The sequence below is a fragment of the Pseudonaja textilis genome, chromosome 6 (genome assembly GCF_049901715.1).
Source record: "Pseudonaja textilis isolate UNSWEBS1 chromosome 6, rPseTex1.2, whole genome shotgun sequence".
Lineage (NCBI taxonomy): Eukaryota > Metazoa > Chordata > Lepidosauria > Squamata > Elapidae > Pseudonaja > Pseudonaja textilis.
Window position 1 is genome coordinate 30768533 of NC_141995.1, and position 20003 is coordinate 30788535.

Sequence of the window (20003 nt, forward strand, 5' to 3'; positions counted from 1 at the left end):
CAGTCAGTATAGGATATTCTTGCTGAGTACTTTGGAACATTGAAAAATTACATTGTGGATGGCTGAAATGTTTTTTCTGAATTGTGATGTGTGTGTGCTGGCTCAATTTAGTTCACTTTATACCTTTGCTCACCTCAAAAAATGTTAAGCTTAAATTATTAAAGAAACACGTTAAATTTAAGAAGGAACATAAGAAGAGAAAATATCCGCCTCACATCCAACTACGTTAAAAAAATACCTCCTGCCCCAAAAAGTAATGAGCTTGTGCTTAGGAAAGAGCATTGTGCAACTTAATGCAAGTAATGAACCTTTCATGTGAAATGATATAATGTCACAACTCATTTGCATCCCACTTAAAGTGTAATCAGGTTTGCCTGACAGCATGGCTTATGGCTGAAAGAGCAGACCTCGCTGCTAAATTAATCCAGAGACCTTCTAGTTAATAGCATTTTGCAAAGCAAATTTTAGACAAAAACTTCTTAAATTCTCACTTTACATGACAAATTAAAACAGGAAGCTGGCTAAGGCTAAGAAAGGATGGACCTAATTACACCTTAAAACTCATTTTACAGGGAATTGTAAACTATGCATAGGAGATAAATCTGTTCAGCTCCTGTTAATGCATGCTACCTAATTTCACAAAAGCAAGCCAACATGTAAACTGAAATTCAGTTATAGTTTTAAATAAAAATCCATACATTTGGAAAAATATGGGAAATTGTGATATTAGTGAAAGGAATGTACAAGTTATTTGTGGTTTAAATGAATCGACCCAATCTCTCTCTCTCTCTCTCTCTCTTTCTCCCTCCCTCCCTCCCTCTCAAGTATTACCAAATATGGCCATACAGTGGAGTTGGCTAGCAGACTTCACTCATTGGCCCAGCCACTGGTGGGAGAAATAAAGTCCCATCAGTGGCTGAAGCTCTGGACAGCGCTGGCTATGAAAGCCAGCGCCTGCTGCGGCTGAGCGGCTTTTTGCTTAGTAGACATAATAAGAGTTTTATCTACTCCTGCCGCGTCCTGCCTCTTATTCCTGTGGACCCACTTAAGCCCCTCTTTCACACACACACACACACACACCCTATCAATCTAATCATCTATTTCCTTTTTGCCTTTGGTCAGAAGGTCTTAGCATCACTGATGCTCACCAAAGAATGAACTAGACCTGTGGTCTGTGGACTCCTGGGGAGGGGGCACATTTTCATCACTGGGGGTCCACAAAGGCTTTAAGAAATGATTTAAATCTTAAGTCTTGAAGATCTGTGGCCATGGTCTGTGGCCACAAAAAATACTTAAAGGGGGTCTGTGGTGAAGAAAAGGTTGAGAACCACTGAATTAGACTGAGCACAGGACACTAATGCCAATCTTGTGGCAGTAAGAACAGCAGTGTCACTACTTCTCTGCCTTTTTTGCATCCAGAGAATGCCACCCCATTATTCTATTTCAGGTGACACAGACCCTCCCAAATAAGGAATATCTTACAGGGACATGAGGAATTGGCACAGCATCTGTTGGATACTGTCACTTGGGTTTGCTGGAAACTGTCTTTTGCAGGTCCCCAGCAGGTGATTGGGTGAAGTCTTGCCTGATTGTTTGAGAATGGTCTGAACTTATTGGACCTGTTTTCAGGACTATGACCTCAGACATCTGCCTTTTATATCCATGCCCCTCCTAGACTGTTAAAGCAACCCAGAACATCATGTGAATGGGTTCTAGTGCTGGTGAATTCTTCTCTGAGCGAGGGGGTGTTCCTCTACCTCTTAAAGACTGTGGTTCCCCTATTCAAGAAGCCATCACTGTACTGCATTATACTGGACAATTTCCGAGTAGCATTTTACCTTTCTTTTAGGAAGAATCTGTTGAAGGTAGTCATGCAACAGCTTCAGAGGGCCTTGGAAGAAATTGATTATTGGGACTCTTTTCAGTAAGGATTCAGACCTGATGTATCCATTCTTGCCCCCTTTGTGGCTTTCAATACCATCAAGCATGATATGCATTTGGACCAGAAGATTGGGAGTAGATAGCATGACATGTTGTTGTGCTGGTTCAACCCCTTTCTTGAGGACCAATTCCAGTTATGTTCATTGGGAAATAGAAACCTACTCTTGGTCCTATTATCTTTCCTAACATCTACACAAGCCTGTTGAGTAAACTCATAGGGTTCCATGAGATAGAATACAGTATATCCCCTGGTGACTTAAATAATGCCTGAGTATCTTATCCTTATTTCTGAAGTCTATGAGAGTCTGTATATGAAACAATGCCTGGCATGACTGAATGGCTTGTTTGGGGTCTGTTTCAAGGACCCTTTGGGTGCTATTTGAGTGCTGGATAGGATTGTGCTACCTTAGATAAACACAGTGTTAATCTGGGAGTCATCCTACAAGACTTATGAATCCTGCTCAAAGAGCAGTTGGCAATCATGGCTGGGAGGGTTCCATTTTGATCTACATCATATAGGTACAAACACTTATCAAGTGCTCTCTACCAGCCAATTAAAGATGGAGAGAATTTACAAAAAGCAAGTGATCTCATAAGACATCTATCAAAAGTCACAAATGCATCAGCAGTCAAATTCTATGCTATTTAGGATTATTTGTAAACAGTTTCAGCCTGAAGTGATGTACCCCTCAGCGTTGTGTGTGACAGGGATTTATTGAAACACTCCATTACAATAAGTTTAAAGGGATTGCACCTTCCACCAGCTGTTCTTTTTGAGTAATTTTCAAGAGCAGTTCCATAGGGACTGAGTTAAAGAAATATAGTAGAATAATATAGTATTAGTGTGATGAGATCAGAAGCAAATGTCTGCTCCAGAAATGTTCCTAACTGGAGCAACCCTGTAATATAAAATGTCCTGTGATACATGAAACATCAGGTTATCATGTTTCATGAAGACAGAATGACTTTGTATGTGTAAAGCTTTCCAATTCCAAATATTCCAGCTTTGGCTAATGATGGGGCTGCCTTTCTTCAAGCAGAGCTGCTTAGTAATCTGGGTTTTATGTGAATAACAGGTAGAGGCTGCAGCTGGGCCTTTTGCATAAATCTACCTTGCCTGTCACTTTTCTGCTAAAGCTGTTATCGGTGCCATGTAGTTTGCAGAATGACTAGATAACATTTGAACCATAGGGGAAAAAATGCCCCGAAATCTTCATCCTGCTTATTGAATGATAACTATATATACATAATTTAAAAGCATGATATTTAATACCTGCCACTTTACCATCAAAAATACAAATTATAAATAATGGTTATTCTGGAGATAGAAAGGCGAGCATTTTCACAAACTCCAATGTAGCATTACAACAGCTCTAATTTGCTATCTGTAACACCCTGAGGAGCTTGATGGGTCACTGAGAATATTCGTATTAAAGATGACAAAATAACTTTAAACGAGTAAGTGCTTTAGCATATGACAGGAAAGAAACTAAATATATCATTCATAAGCCTATGGAAGAATACTGATTCCAAAAGTTCCTTGGCAAGTACAGATAAAATATTTTGCATTTAATACACTTTGAAACTAGAACTACATATTTAATTTGAAAATTACTCTATTGGAAACCTAATGACTTTATGAACCCCATCTCTGCTTCTTGCCTTGGTGTGGTGGATTGGTATACCTGCTGCTACCATCTGTTTTCCAGGGGAACCTTTCACCCAGTATCTTCCTCTGAGCCATAGTGTATGGGAGAGATAAAACTCCCACAAGCTTCATTGCTTTTCCAGGAAATTAAAATGAAAAGAAAAAATAAACAGATTTTCTAGCACCACCTTCTGGCCTTTAGCATTAGTTGTATAGCTAGTAAAATCCTGCTCTCTTCCCTTTCATTTTAATAGATAAACCAATCTCACACGAGATAAATAGACACAAGCTTTATTTTAAAAAAATAAAAGGGGGATGTGAACATTTTTAACTGTAAGTACTATCATGCAAAATGAATAGTAAGATATAAAAATATACAGTTCTGGATAGACGTGTTGTTAGGCTGGTCCTTAGGTGCAACCCTACTGTAAAGAAAATTTATCTGACATTAAAAATTGTAATGGCTTGTGGAAAAGATCTTGGGAGACTGACCAAAGAGACAACCATCAGATAAGAGACAGCTTAGCCCACAAATAGACAGTGGGCATGGCAAAAGGCTCAGAAAGATCCATACCTACTTGGGCTCTAAAGGATAAGGAGGGTGATGGAATTTACTGCACTAGATGGGAAAATGATACTTTCAAAATTATTTAAATAAATTATTGCAAAATTATGTCAATATAGTTTTATAGTAAAGTAGAAACAGTTCAGCTGTGATTCCTATCTACAAGGTTAACAAAAGTAGAGTTACTGAGCTGGTATAGAAAAATTAATCCCAAGCACAAACAGAAAACAAAAATTAATATAGTTTTCTATCTAGACTTAGTCGTTCGTTTAGAAACAGTTTCCTGAAGCAGCAGCCTGTTTGCTTTCTTTATCCCCCCCCCCAACTTTTTCTACTATGGTTCCTTTAACTTGAGCTAAAGTTATTTTCCTTTCGTTTTCTTAACAATTCTTGTATTTTAAAACAACAAACCAAGGGGAAAGCTGGGGGACCTACCTGCTGTATACAAACCAGAATACGAATGTGTATGTTTAAAATACATCAGGGTTTCCCCCAAAATAAGACCAACTCTTACATTAACTTTTGCTCCAAAAGATAATTAGGGCTTATTTTCTGGTTAGGTCTTATTTTTAAGGAAAATATGGTACTAAATGCTTCCGTCTGGCTGACGATCTTAACTAGGGCTTATTTGGGGGGAAGGGCTTATATTATGAGCATCCTAAAAAATCATGCTAGTTCCCCCCCCCCTTGGGTCTTATTTTGGGGGAAACATGATATGGACTAAAATACAGGCCTAGCTATCTGACAGTGAATGTATTGGGAACTGAACTCCAACAATACTTGCAGGCCCTTAGACTCCATACTCTTTACTTCATAGCTTTAAAAATTTTAGTCAATAACAATAAGAAAGTCAATAGCAATTTCAGTACTCCAACCTCCTGTTTTAAGTTGATAATTCACACTGCACTAAGACATAATTTAGCTAAGGTTTGCAGCTTGGATTTGTATAACAGGCTAAGCAGAACCATAGTAACATTAAGCCAAAATTAAATAAATCCCATTCCGATTTAAATGCAATGCATTATTTGAGGGAAGACCTGTCTCTCATTGCTTCTGCCCATCTAATGAGATTGGATAGACTAGGTCCCATCAACCAAGAAGTGCCTATTGGCTAAATCTAGGAAGTATGCCTTCTTTGGAAAGGTATTCTGTCATGAGTTCCAGATGGTTCTAACCCTGATGACATTGAGGAAATGATTAAAGACCTAGTTATTTTCTCTGGCTTTGCGGCAGGCTGAAGGTTAAGCACCTACTGGATGGGTTTGTTTTGGTTCATATGTTTGCCTTGAGGCTGTTCATGATCTCTTTTATGTCTTTTGTCTTTTTTTTAACGTTATAATTGTAAGATGCCAGAGTTACTGGGAGCTAAGTGACCTATAAATTGTAGAAAGAAAAAATAAAAATAAACAGCCACTATCATATAAATGTTAAAGGAAGGCTAAAATTCTATGCATTGTGGCTGATTCTACTATTGTCATCTATTTCCACACCATAAATAATTTTTTAATAATATAAACTGTTATGATTTTATTTAAATAAAATGCAGAGATAAAAGGAAGGAAAACTTTTACATGATTCCAGGTACTGATTATTATTTTATTCCAAAAATATACACACGGTTCATATATCTATAAATTTTGCCCTGATGCCAAGACTCTGCCATTTAATTCACTATAGACTTTCTAGTACTATAAAAAAAACCAACTGTGTCCAATAATCTATCTTAATTTGCATTAGAAATGGAGGTTAATGCCCACTTCATTTTTATGTAGTAACTATAATGTAGTTACTATCTTCTATAAGTGGCTTAATTTGTCACTTTTATAAAAGCTTAAAAGAAGTAAAGAAGCTTGTTAAGTGTACATGTGTTCATGTGCACACGTACACACATATATTTCAATATACAAAAGTTTAAGTATACAAAATGAACAAAACAAATAGCAAGGGAATATTTCAGAAATGAAAGAAGAGAACATACAATTACACCTTCCACCTGCATTTCTATCAAGTAATTATATTAATATTTTTATCATCCACTTTGTCCATTATTAATCCTGAAATCATTGATTTCATTAAATTTTCTTTCAGCAAAATGTCCATAGGTTTCTGGTCTTTTTATCTCTCTCACTAAGCTGGTCATATTCATCTTTTCTATAAGTTCAGTTAATTTTATAAGTGAATTTTTCTCTAAATGGTTTTTCATTGTATTTCCATTTTTTTCATACAATAATCTTACAGCAGTTATATTTTCCAAATTCTTTTCTAACAATTTTAATTTGAGAAAGGTCCCTTTTCTTTTTCAAAAGCCCATCAGCAGCCCTAAAAAGAAAGATCCCTGCCCACAAAAGTTTGCTCAGACAAAGCTTTACAATATTCTTGTATTTTTCATCTCACACACGATTCCCACAAGTCTGATTTGATCTGTTTCCAATCTTCTCCCATTAATTGTTTGAAACTGAATTTTTTAAAATATTCCAGACGATGGCTGCAAGGGAAAGCAAGCAAAGAGTTAACAGCTGTGTTTGTCCTTTTCATTCCTATTGAGTTGCTACAAAGAATGATAAATTCTGTACTGTATTAGAATGCTAGGATAGCTCATTTACTCAAGAAACAAAATTCACATCTCTGCTAGCTGTTTCTATATACATATTATCAAACTGTTTTAAATATCACATTTTATACCAGTGTTTTTCGCCCTTAGCAACATTAAGATGTGTGGATTCCAACTCCCAGAACTGTCCAGTCAGCAATGCTGGCTTGCAAATTCTCAGTTCTGAAGTCCATACATTGCAACGTTGCTAAAGTTGAAAAACACTGTTTTATATCTTTCAATTTTTATTAGGAAACATACAGTATTCTTTGTAAATATGTAAAACTTTCAGGTAGACCACTATGCCAAATTAAGACAAGCCAATCAGTTAAGTGTATGTACACATGAGGCAAGCAGCACCAACAGTTCCTCCCAAAGATAATCTCTGCAAAATGCCCCATTAAGCACATACTTGTATGTTTCTTCTGTTAAATCAAGCCCTAGAGGTTTCCAAACTGTCAAAAAATTGCTAGCCTAATGTTTTCTAAACCTACAAATTAATTTATTTTCATGAAAAACTGAAGCTGTCCATGATTTTAATTAGGGGTTTGGAGGTAGGTTAAAAATTAGATAACCATCACCAATAGGTATTCAGGAGATACCAGTGTGCATAGGATATAGCAAATTCCAGGCCCCAGAAAGGATGCAAAATATCGAAGATGAAGGATATAAAAGACAAGCAATATGTGAATATTTTTATTGCATTACATAAAGCTTCAAAAATAGTTTTAAAATATATTTGAAATATGCTAGACAGTATTTATACTGTAAATTATATAAAACAGGAGAATCAACTAAGTAGATTTTGCTATTGGTGGTTTAAAGAACAGATGTTTTATTATTATGTTCAATAATAAATGTGCTATTGGTAGATTCTAAACAAATAAACAATCCCAAAATTAATCTAGATTTTCTTGGTATATTTATTCTCAAACCTATAGTGGTTTGAGGGTTACAGTTTGATAGTTCAAACCCAGTCTTAGAGAAGTCAGTGGATGACTTTGGACCTATCTAGACCCTTTGAACACAACCCTTCTCATGGTTTGTGGTATTTTCTCCACAAACCATGTACTATGCATGCCATCTGAGATCTTGTATGAAAAGTGGAATATAAATATAATAACATTATAAAACTTTATTTTTTATTATAGGGCAATAAAATATTCTCTTCCCTATACCAGCCTTTCATAAAAAAATGGCATCAGAGATATACTTACAAATCAGGTTTCTGATTAAAGTGAACTTCATTTTGAGGAATAGGATAGAGAGCTTCGTATGTTCTGTTCATATCTGATCCATGAATTGCAAATGCATTAAATCTGTCAGTGTTGGGAGGAAAAAAATTCCAAGGCAAATGAGCATGACCCCTCCATTTGGTAGTTGCCCTTGAAACTTCAAATTTTAAAGGAAGTTCTTTCTGTGTTAAGTAAAAAAAAAATTAAAACACAGATTTACCATCTTCTCAGAATCATTCACATATTTAGGGAGATATTAACTCAAATGGTTCACTTACTCTGCATATATTCCGTTTGCCCCAAAGGAACAATACTAAATGTTGGCCATGCCTATAAAAATATAATATAAAGATAACAGAAAAATATTTGCTTTGTATATCCAGCCAGAGTCTACTTATTAGTTGTTACCTGAAGACAATGCTGCTAACATGCAAAATAGCAGCCATCAGCTAATAAATGAATATGAAAACATTAAAGATACAGGACTACTTTTAATAAATTTTCTTGCAATGTACAGCCATTATATATACATATCCTGAGATAAAGTTACACACATACATAGATACAGTTGCGTATTAACCATTTCTGAATTAACTTGGTTCAGAAGCTAAGCTGAGTTAGGTCCTATTAATATACGTAGTTTTCGACTTATGAGCCCAAAATTTCTGTTGTTAAATGAGACATTTGTTAAGTGAATTTTGTCCCATTTTATGACCTTTTTTGCTATAGTTGCTAAGTGAATTACTGCAGTTGATAAGTTAGTAACCCAGTTGTTAAGTAAATCTGACTTCCCCATTGACTTTGCTTGTCAGAAAGTCACAAAAGAGGATTGCATGATATTGGTACACTGCAAGTCATAAATATAAACCAATTGCTAAGCACCTAAATTTTGATCAGATGATCATGGGATGCTGCAAGAGTCGTAACTGTGAAAAATTGTCGTAAGTCACATTTTTCAGTGCCATTGTACCTTTGAATGGTGACTAAACAAACTGCTGTAAGTTAAGGACTACCTGGATAGAAGACTACTAGGCATGGGTGTCAAACTGGTGGTCCGCGCACCGGAAGTGTCATGCACAGGCCACACTTACCCCTGTTTCACAAAGGGAAAAAGTCACGATATGCGACAGCAACGTGATACCACAAGTTTGACACCTGTGTAGTAGGATATCTAGGATTGCTAAACTACGAATTTTTCTTTAAAGATCCCAGAAGAAAACAGTGGCAAAACACTTTTATATTATTTCCAAGAAAAAGTTTTGTCTAAATAATCATCCTAAACTGAGTTCAACCTGAACACATCTTTATTCTTTAAATAACATGGTCTAGTTTATGTTCTTCGTGTCTAGGTATGGTAGCAAAAATGGAGTAGTCTCAAACCTTATCTCACTTTGTTCGATTTGTGTATGGCATAAAATCATTTTGAATCATTTTGCTACTACTATAATCTGTAGTTAGGCTGTATGATGTCTGGAGGGGTGCAGATTTCCTCAAAATATGAAATCCCGATAAACTGGTTTGAAATAGATTATCAGAATTGAAATTATTTTACCACTGTTTTAATGTTGCTGTTGTTTTTGCTTTCAGGGCATACCTCAAAAAGAATAATCCTATCTTATGAAAAAACTGATAATCATAGAGACCGAAAAGAATTAGCATATTTTTATTTATGTTTCAATTACAGGTAGCCCAAACTATCAAAGACTCTTATCCTGTTAGATGCATTCTAATCACTGTATAATGCTGCGTTGCATTATTATCTGCAGCCTTTTAATATGCTATTTTTCATTGCCCTAATAACATTGCTCTTTTATTCAAGCTGTAAAAAGTAGCTGTTACTTTATAAAACATGGATAGGAATGGCCTTTCAAGTTATTGAACTATACTTGTATCATTAATCATTGTAAAAGTAGGTTGTGGGTTCATTTATTTTTATGCTATCTATCTGCTATGAAACACTACCACAAAGTATTTCCCATGACTGTTCAAAAACTACAGAACAATTCCAAACAGGTACATAGTACCAAGAGTGATACCTGTAAAACGTAGACTGAAATTCATAGTACTAGATCCTCTCCTGCTGCATAAATCTAACGTCCCCAATATGATCCCTTAGGAAAGAAAGAGCCTCGACTCCATTTGGTTAAAGCAAAAGATTCTTTAACTAAAGGTGTTGGCTGCAGTAAAAGCCAGGCTAGCTCTTAATTTTCCCATGCTCAAAAGATACAGAAAGGTTTGCCTGCAGTCCATCCCTTCCCCCATGAACCGTTCATATCCCGGAAATCAGAGCTTGCCAAAATGTTTTAAGAATGCAGAGATGTTTGGGAGTAATCTGTATTATTTTTTCAGAATGCCTGGCTTTGGTGCCTGATGCCTGGCTGATACAAACTGCATCCGGGCTGCTCCCATCTTTATTACCTATCATTTTCCCTCTCCCTATTTTCCATCGTATTCACACACGACTTTCAATTTCCTCCTTATGATGTTTCCAATTCTGGGTTTTGGACTGCAAGGGGCCCCTGCTGTGCTCATGCAACTAATAAATGAAGTGCTGCATGAACACCTGCACAAGGGAGTGCTAGTTTACCTTAATAACATTTTGACTATGGCAGAACACATAAAACTAGTCAGAGGTATGCTCAAGAAGCTTCGAGCAACCAAATTATATGCCAAGCTGTCCAGATATGAATTCCACCAGAGTAAAGTTGACTACCACATTTCCCACAAGAGATGGACCCAAAAAGGTGCAGGCAGTGCTAGAGTAGAAGAAGCAACTACAAAACTTTTACCACCAATTCATTTCCTGGGAAGGAAAAACTCAAGCCCAGCCAGCCACTTAAATGGACTATGGACATTAATACATAATTAAAACATAATTTCAAGAATGTAAGCCAGTTTGGTGTTAGTGGTTAAAGTACTAGGCTTGAAACCAGCAGATGAGCTAGAAGCTGGAAGATGATGAGTTCTAGTCACCGCCTTAGGCATGAAGCCATGTGGGTCAGCTTGAGCCAGTTATTCTCTCAGCAGGAAGGAGGCAAGGACAAACCACTTCCAAAATCTTCCCAAGAGAACTGCAGAATTGCATCCAGACAGTTGCCAGGAGTCAAGATGCTTGAAGATACACATAAAAAAGAAACATATCTCCAATGAAAAACTGCTGAAATAATTACTGTAGAACAGCAATTCTCAGTCTTTTGTTTACCACAGACCCCCTTTTAAATACCCTTCATGGCCACAGACCACTGAGACTTAACTCAAGATCGTAACATTAAATCATAACATTTCTTCAAGCCTTCACGGACCCCCTGTGATGACATGATCTCCCTGGGGTCCACGGATCAAGAACCACTGCTATAGAACATTCTAAAAAATATTTGAAAATATCTACTTACGGGCAGAGCTCTACTTCTAGGTACTGCTGGGTTTGGTAATTCAAGAAGAAGGCTTCTACAACTAAAATAACATAATAATTGTTCATTTTTGTTTATTTCATCTAGCCACAAAGATCACTGAATACAACATCCGTAACTACGGTGTTATTTTACCTAATCTAATGATTCAAAGGTGAGAGCTAGTCTGGTGTAGCATTTAAGGCACTAGGTTAAAAACTGGGAGAGTCCGATTTCTAATCCTGCCTTAGGCATGAACCCAACTTGGTAAACTTGTGCCAGTGACCATCTCTCAGTCTTATGAGACAAGGCAATAGCAAACACTTTCAAAATCTTGCAGAGATTAGTCCAGGATTCTCCAAGAACCAATACTTACTCAAAGGTACACACACAAACATGCAAAAAGATGCAAAAGATTACAAAATCTTTTTCAGAAGCCTACTAGTGTCATTCAGAATCTAAGCTAACTGTATAAGCTTCTATCAGAGGCATTGGAAATGCTTTATCACAGCCATTGTTTTAAAACTAGGACAAATTTTGACAAAACTATGACAGAAGTTCAGACTTAATGGACATGTATGAAAAATAACTACTTGGAAATCATAATACTGCATTTTAATGCAATTAGGGTAAAAAATTAAGGTCTATCCAAATGGCTTCCACAAGATATTTATTTCACAATGTGCAACTTCTTTATGCAAACTCCCACTTGGCACTCATATGCTTTTAACTTTTAAATCCCTATTTGAAGTTGTTCTGTCTCAACACACTCCGATTTAGAGCTCATAGAGCTTAGCACTACCAGCTAAGATTTGTCTTCAAGTGATAAGCATTTAAAAAAAAATACATGTATATGTTGAACTCGTTGCATATCCCTTTATTTTTATGTTTTTGTAAAATAATGGTGTAAAACGAAAAGCCTTATATTCAGGATAAAACAATTCAATTTTAGTGGCATTAGAGAAACATCAAATAGAAAAATCAAACAGCCAATTAAACACATCAGTTTCATTTCACAGTAATATTTCTGTTCAGGCAAAACATTTTCAAATACTAATTAATTCGAACAGTCATAATGAAATAAGGGGATGATAATGAAGACAAATACAGGCCAATTTATGAAACTTACTTCAAGAGGGTAATGGTTATGTTGGCAAGATCAGAAAAGCCTGTATAAGTAGTAATATATGACTTACAACAAGAGAAAATTAAATTGCGTTAAACTTCTAACAGTCTGATGTTTGCAGATTTGCATATGAATATGCAAATATTTAAGATACTAGATTTATCAAAATCATATTTTAAAACTTTTGATGCCAGTATGAAAATCAGTAAACTAAAGAAACCAGCAATATGCTGAGCATTTGGAGGCCTCATTAATAACATAAAACTTATTTTGACCAAGTGTTTCTGCAAATTCATTTATTTAGTATGAAAGATGGGCTTCAAATAGCAGAGTGGTTTGCTTACAAACAGAAGTGTAGAAGTGCTATGCAAATAGCAGAGTTTCATCATATGAAAAAGTTAAATATAAACCCTAACCCTAAATCTGAGAAATGTTTATAGAAAGTCTGAAAACCGATTTACCAAAAATATTAAGTCTTCTTGCTAGAACTACTTAGCCACTTTGTAATTGATTATGGTACCTGAATATTTATGTTCAGAAAGAAGTGTAAGACTTTGCTACCATAGTTTATGGTTAGACATTACAGTTTACATTGTACATAGGAAAAAGCAATAGGACCATCAATAGAATTTATATATTTAAAATGCTGAAAACAAAATAGCTTATAGGCACTGAAATAGGAACATTTGGCACATCAGCATTTTGCTACAGTACTTATAAAAAGAGGGGGGAAATGAACCTCTAGGCAAGAATTGCTATCAGAATATTCAAATTTTTAAGTCCTAATACAAAAAAGTTTACTTACCCTCATAGTCCCATAATCCATTGAATGGTTTTCCTGGTTCACCAGGAGGAGCTGGAGGATCATTGAAAAATGGGGCATTCACTTCCATCAATATTCCAGCCTTTTCTGGACTCAGTCTGATTATTATTGGATCGTGGGAGACTGGAAGGCTGTTCCATGTATGTTCAATTTTAAACTCCATCTAAGTATTTTATATCAAGAAAAATTGTTTCATATTTAACATATTAATAAATTGAAATGTCTTTTAATTGAAGATAATACATTATTATTGCTATTATAGAATTATTAATTATATATCTACAATTTTTAGTTTTAGGATCTATTTCATTGATAGACATTTGCTTAAAATAAATCCCATTCACTTACTTTTTATTCAAGGTATATATGACTTCCAAACATATTAAATATATTAGCAGCAAATATATTAAGAAAGTATACCACGACTTATAGCTTTTAAAAGATCACTATGACTTCACATAGCATATACATTTCTGTCTAAAAGTTGATGACAGCGTCTTATGCTTAATTATCTTGGGCTATATTTTGAAAACATAAAAACATAAGAAATGTGCTGCCAATTTAAAATCAAAATAACAAATTACCTTAATGCAAGTGAAAATTAAACTATATCTATACCTACATCATAGTATCTATATTGGCTTATTATTGATCTGTAGAGTACAGCTTAATTATTCATCATAGGACATACTACTATCGTTCACACACTTTAAAAATACATGGGAACAGCAAAGCATTAGATACATGCAAGTTCACATTGATACTATGCAAATAAAATGTCTTCCAGGAATTTTATGCTTTTTCTTCTAATTTTGGTACCTGTTTCAACCTGCTTTCACCACAGGGTGTCCACAGTGATCACAACATATAAATATGTAAATCAGCTTTTCCCTCCCACATTATATTGATGCTGAACATCAACTGAACAAAAGTGCAAGATTGGTTTAAAATTGATAGGAAGCAAATTTGCCAGAGAAAGCAAATCTTCCCTTATTTGACCTGCCATTAGGAATGCACAAATAGCATCTTTATGTGGATTTTAAAATAGTGATAATAGAGCCATAATGTGAACATAAAGTATACTGTTGTTGTTACGGACATTAGTCAGAACACGTACACAACTGCAGTGCATCCCTGCAATAACACCATTGTAATTTTCAGTTTTATAAATTTCCACAACATCAACACTAGCTTTGCTACTAAGCCCTTCCAGACCATCTGCAGTGTCTTAAATTTTTGCGGTCTAAAGATCAAATGTTTTAATCCATTACACATCTAAGCAAAACTGAAGTAGAAGCTATTTTCCTTTTTTAAAAAATTTCAATTTTAAGATTTATATTACTGTTTTCATCCATTCCTAATCCGAAAATGGCAAGAAACTGGTGTTTTATTTTAGCAACCATAGACAGATAATTGTTCACACTTGGCTTAATCTTTTATTGGCCAAGTTTCTTGTTGCCTATGCTTAACAAGAGATGCTCTGGTCATTGTTAACGCTGCTGCAAAGTTTATGTGTGCGCATATTCACACATACATACCCAAAGGCGTACAATGTAACCTTATCTCCATCAGATTGCTCATTATTTTGCACGAAACAGACATTCTGCCTTTTAATGCTTACGTGGTTTCAATGGCTGAACTTCTGCTCGCCGAACCAACTATTCAAAACCAGTAATTCCGCAGGGAGAGAGGATGGGAATGGGGATATTTCAAAAGCTAAAGTCAAATCCTAAAAGAAAATTCAGCCACGACCAGCATTCAGTGCAGCTTTTATAGCTTTAGAAGTCTTGAGCCTGGAAAGGGCTTCGGAGGTCTTCTAGTCCAGCCCCGTTCAGGCAGAACCTATACTATAGCTACTCAAAGAAAGCTTCCGAGAGTTTAACAACACCCGTGTTCACAAGGCTAGGAGCGGAAAACTGCAGTGTGGACTCTCTCCTGCCTGTAATCCAAACCTCCCTAACCAAATCCACCCACACCACCGAAGGGACCGTCCACACTTCCGCTCACCAACCCAGTTACTTTTACCTACAAGCAGCTTCTCCATTCAAGGGGCGGGGAAAGGAAGCCAAAGAAGCACGTGACCATTTTTAAACCAATGGCAAAAGGCTCTCTCGTCAGCTCAACTAGAATCCGATTGGCGGATTTTTTTTTTCCTGACCACATCGGTCTCCCCACCCCGCCCACCGTTGTTGTTGTTTTTAAACCTTTTCACAAGTCAAGTCGGTCGTTAAGACGCCGGCGGTGTTGGAGTCAGCGATTGAGGCGGCGCGTGCTGCTCTCCTGAGGAGGGAAGGCGATGATTGGACGGAGGCGACGTGGCTTAAAGCGAAGCCCGCAGCTGCTTCCAGATTTGTTTGGGTGGTTTCGTCCTTCTGCCCGCGCCGATGGGCTTTAAGCGTTCCGCTCGGCAAGTTTCTCCTTTTCCTTTCCGTCTCACTTCGGAGGTAAGGACAAGCTACCAACATGGGGAGGACGCCCTCTGCGGCCAACACAATACACCCTCTTCTTCCCCTCCCTCGCCCAAATGCATGCGTGTGTAGTAGTTATTCCCACGTAAGCCCACTCACTGGGTAGGTTTCCGTTAGACCAGGGGTCTCCAACCTGGGCAACTTTAAGACTTGGGGACTTCAACTCCCAGAATTCCTCAGCCAGCTTTGCTTTGCTGGCTTAGGAATTCTGGGAGTTGAAGTCCACAAATCTTAAAGTTGCCCAGGTTGGAGACCCCTGTTCTAAGGAATGGAAACTTCAAGGAGAATCAGGAAGATGCACACAATAAATCTTTCCTGCAGCCGAAAAATCCAAGCATTGTTGGAGGAGCTTGGACGGGTCAATTTTGCTAGGTCAGTCTTACCTGTTAGGCTTTCCAGGAAGGGTAATCTCTGATCAATTGGAGCATCCCAAGTTCTTTCTCTCAAAAAAGGTATTACAAAGATGGAGAAGAAATACTGGATTTCAAAGATCAAGCAAAACATTAAATAATTGGAGGGGAGACAGTACAATGAGGACATTTCACTACAACTTTACAGTAAGATTTTATGCTAAAAAATACACTAACAAGAAATACACTTTTTACACTAAGAAGTACGCTAACAAGAAATACACTTTACATTAAGAAATAGAAGGATTATGTAAATAGTACGTAAATAGAAGGATTTTAAGCATTTTGAAAATTAAGGGATAGATCATTATCTCTCTAATCTTGTCTGAGTATTTTATTAAGATATAAATGATGAAAATATTCAACTAATAACAATTTTCTTTACATTCTATTTTTTTTCATTATGTTTGATCTTAATTTTTCTATCTAAAGATAAAAACACAACATTATAAGAATAAATAATAGCTTTTCCTGTAAAATATGTCAAAATTGATTTTTTTATGGATGACATTGATAGCATCAAGATTACAACTCTGAAGTTTAACAGCATTGTTGCAGGCTTTGTGGAAGCTGTTCAGGTTACTTTGTATTTCTCCCTAAGAATTTAGATTTAGAAGATACAGTTCCAAGCAATTATAAGCTGTGTTTGCCAGTTATATTTATTTTATTTCATAGATTTTGTGTTTCTGGTACTGAAAAGCAAATCAGCTTCCTAGAAACGTTATATGAAATTCTGATAAGATTCTAAAATGGCAACAGATGTCAAGGTAAGTTCCATGTAAAATTTCATTAAAATGCATTTGTATTATATAATTTAGGTATCAGTGTTCGTCAACCTTTATTTTTGGCTGGACATTATCTCTTTTTATGCATTAATTTGATGGAGGCTGTAAAGGGTATGATTAGACTATATAGTAAATTGGTATACATTTTTTTCATATCTTTCATGATTTCTATATTCCATTTTTGTTGTACTGTTTAACCTATGCTAAGCATCACATAAAGGACCATGCAAATCATTTAGTTGAATTTGCTTACCCACTATTACAAGATTCTTATATTTTCATTTTTTTTAAAGAGAACATTTTATAAAGCAGCTTGTTTATGTAATGTGCCTGAATACATTTATTTATTTATTTTTATTAAATAAATCTATAGCAGTTACATTTGGCCACTACCACTACAGCTAAGGTAAGGTAATACAGTTGGCAAAAGTCTCTATTCTATTAAAGTCATAGGTATTTTGAGTTTCTGCAGATCATCAAAGAACTGAAATAAAATATAAATGTGAAAAAAATAAGATACAAAAGCTAAGATTTTGCTCTTTGAATTCAATTTGAATCTATATGGAATTTTATTTTTTATTTTTATTTATTGATTAAATTTTAGGGTGCCAATGTATTCTACAAGAGAATACATTGGGAATACTTTGATTTAAATATGAAGATCTATAGAATTAAATTTTAGGGGTTTTAAAAATATTTTTATGACAAAAGATAAACTTTAATAAAATTAAATGTTTGTTTCCAGAATAATGAGTTTGAAGATGCCAGTATAACAGAGCACATCCTGATAGATCAAAGGTAAAGCTATTTATTTTGCATTCTAAATAATATATAAAATGCAATTTCAAAATACCTTATAAAAGGATGTGTTGATACCTAGAATTGAACAAGTGAAGTATCTATTACTTTTTTATCTTGATCTTGTTCACATGTATATGTATATGTAAAAACTATGTGTACACATAATTTAAACAAATACACTGTACTCAGGGTAGAGGAATTAGATTTGTGATTAAGAAAAAAGAAAGCTTCTGTGAACTGTATCCAAATGTAACCATACAGAAAGTTGATCTGCTGAAATTAATGGAATTTAAAGTTAATGTATTCATTTCAGTGGCTCTTAAGTCAATCATAAACCAATTCATCAAAACTCTCCATGACCTCTAAATATTTTGCCAATACTTTAATCATGTTTGAACCTGACCCTTTTATCTGGAAAATAATTCCACAAGCATTCCATGCCTTAACAGTGAGAAACTACAAGCTAATGTTTTGTAACATCAGAGCTTGACAGTTTGATCTATTCCTTCCTTTCATGTCTTAAAAATATTAGCATAACTGGCATTGAGTTTGATTTTTTTAAAATATATAAAAGCTGTCACTTTGTAGGAGGTAAAGGTTCTACTAGAAAACTTCATAAAATCAGTTTATGTTCCCTCTATCTCCGTAAACTGAAAGGAAAAAAATTACCTTATATAAAATTTCTTTTTAACTGCTGCAAGAAGAAAAGGAATTTAATCATTTTCACCTGTTTACAATTATATTTAACTTTTACAATAATTAATTGTTAAGAATCCTGGGTTGTTTACATTAAAACATTGTTGATCCATAACTTCAAATGAAATTATTATTGTTCGCTTGTTTGTAATCCCTTGTATTTTATAAATGAAGATAGTAGTAGGATCACTTTTACAACACAGGTATGTCAAATTTATTTTGGAGTTTCTAGTTTTCTATCCAATGTAGCTGAGTTCTGAGATGTCCGGTATAAATTTATTCCAAAGTGAAAGTGTTCAGCCTGAGGTATTTAAGGTAAGTTGCGATCATCTGAGCAGAGAAAAAAACCATCTACTTATATTCTTGGGAATCCATATAGGACAAGAGATCCTACTTCTTCAGAATTAAGCCTTTAAAGAAGTTGACTTCAGTTTCAGAATGTTCAAGATAATTTTGGACTATCTGGTACTTTAAAAAATCCACATCTAAGTGGGAAAATTACAGGAATTGTCTAATGACTTTAAAATGTGTATGCTGGATTAGGATCAGGAAGAGTCTGGTTCAAATTTGTCTTCAGCCTTGGAAACCCTTTGGATGGCACTCAGGAATGTTACTGTTAATAAAAAATGGAGTATTGAGTACTGTGTATGCCCTTTGAGCTTCTAGAAGAAAAGCAGGATAAAAATGTAACATATAAGTAACCAAGACTAATTGTTTGAAAAGTATTCATATATACAGCGTGTTTGGGATTATTGTGCTTGTCCTTAATAATGATTCATTTTTTTATGTTGATATTTTTTTACTTTTCATTTGCATTATGTCACTCAATATGCAAACTTTATTTTACATCCCTCTTAGCTTATTACCTCCTATAGTTGCTGAATACGATAAACATCTTGGGGAAATGAATGAACAACTGAAATACTGCCAGGTACAAAGTTAAAGCTATTTTTACCACTAATATAGCTTGCTAAGTAATTTTAAAAAACAACCATAATGTTTATAATTCAAATATTATTGGTAAGATGTTTATTTTTTTAAAAAAATCACAGAATCATAGCTAATAAAATAATAGTCACTGTTAATAATTCAAAAATATGTTTATCTTTCTAATTTGAGACATCTTGTTTCATAAACTAGAAAAGGCAACGTTTTTAATTGACATTCAAGCATCTTAGTATCATACTGAATATGTATTGCATGTGTTCTATTGTATCTTCAGAAAGAAATATTTAATCTCCTGTTTTTTTTGCTTTTAGACGCAGATGAAAGAAATGAGGATAAAACTTGAGCAAGTCATCAAAGAAAATGAAAGGTAACCCCATAAAAATCATACTAATTCTGTATTTTTTGTGTCATATAGAAAGAAACTGCTGATAGAAATAATCGTGTATTTTGTCTTATCCTTTCAGTGCAATAAATACAGATACCCTGGGACTGGGGTTGGAAATAACTAAAATGTTTTTTTCTGGAGGTGCAATTGTTAACTGTCTGACAGAAGAACCATTCTTAATAAAAATACAATT

General features: G+C 35.1%; 2 protein-coding genes across 11 annotated transcripts in view; one reads left to right on the forward strand and one right to left on the reverse strand.

The window, feature by feature from the left end:
* Positions 1-5729: 5729 nt before the first annotated feature.
* C6H4orf33 (chromosome 6 C4orf33 homolog) lies at positions 5730-15445 on the reverse strand. 5 transcript variants are annotated; one of them, XM_087936148.1, is made up of 6 exons: positions 15347-15445; positions 13300-13480; positions 11372-11432; positions 8258-8309; positions 7962-8161; positions 5730-6639 (listed from the first exon to the last, which is right to left on the reverse strand). In XM_087936148.1, the coding sequence occupies exons 1-6, from the start codon at positions 15359-15361 to the stop codon at positions 6540-6542; spliced, it is 609 nt and encodes a 202-aa protein (XP_087792274.1). In that variant the 5' UTR covers positions 15362-15445; the 3' UTR covers positions 5730-6539. The 5 variants fall into 5 exon arrangements, with proteins under 5 accessions (XP_087792274.1, XP_087792275.1, XP_026553829.1 ...); XM_087936149.1 differs by having other exon boundaries at positions 15343-15370; XM_026698044.2 differs by having other exon boundaries at positions 14939-15370.
* Positions 15446-15505: 60 nt separating this feature from the next.
* SCLT1 (sodium channel and clathrin linker 1) overlaps positions 15506-20003 on the forward strand; it is a 28318-nt gene continuing 23820 nt past the window's right edge. For all 6 annotated transcript variants that reach the window (XM_087936145.1, XM_026698042.2, XM_087936147.1 and 3 more), the window contains exons 1-5: positions 15506-15761; positions 16871-16962; positions 17726-17778; positions 19336-19408; positions 19737-19792. In XM_087936145.1, the coding sequence (XP_087792271.1) occupies positions 16945-16962; positions 17726-17778; positions 19336-19408; positions 19737-19792 (200 nt within the window). In that variant the 5' untranslated portion in view covers positions 15506-15761; positions 16871-16944. The remainder of the gene's footprint in view (positions 15762-16870; positions 16963-17725; positions 17779-19335; positions 19409-19736; positions 19793-20003) is intronic.

Coding starts and splice junctions, on each gene's coding strand:
- C6H4orf33 (XM_087936148.1), bottom strand. Junction 8,310..11,371: donor CTAGAAGTAGAGCTCTGCCC/GTAAGTAGATAT, acceptor ATATTTTTATAG/GCATGGCCAACATTTAGTAT. Junction 6,640..7,961: donor TTTAATCAGAAACCTGATTT/GTAAGTATATCT, acceptor TTTCCCTTGCAG/CCATCGTCTGGAATATTTTA.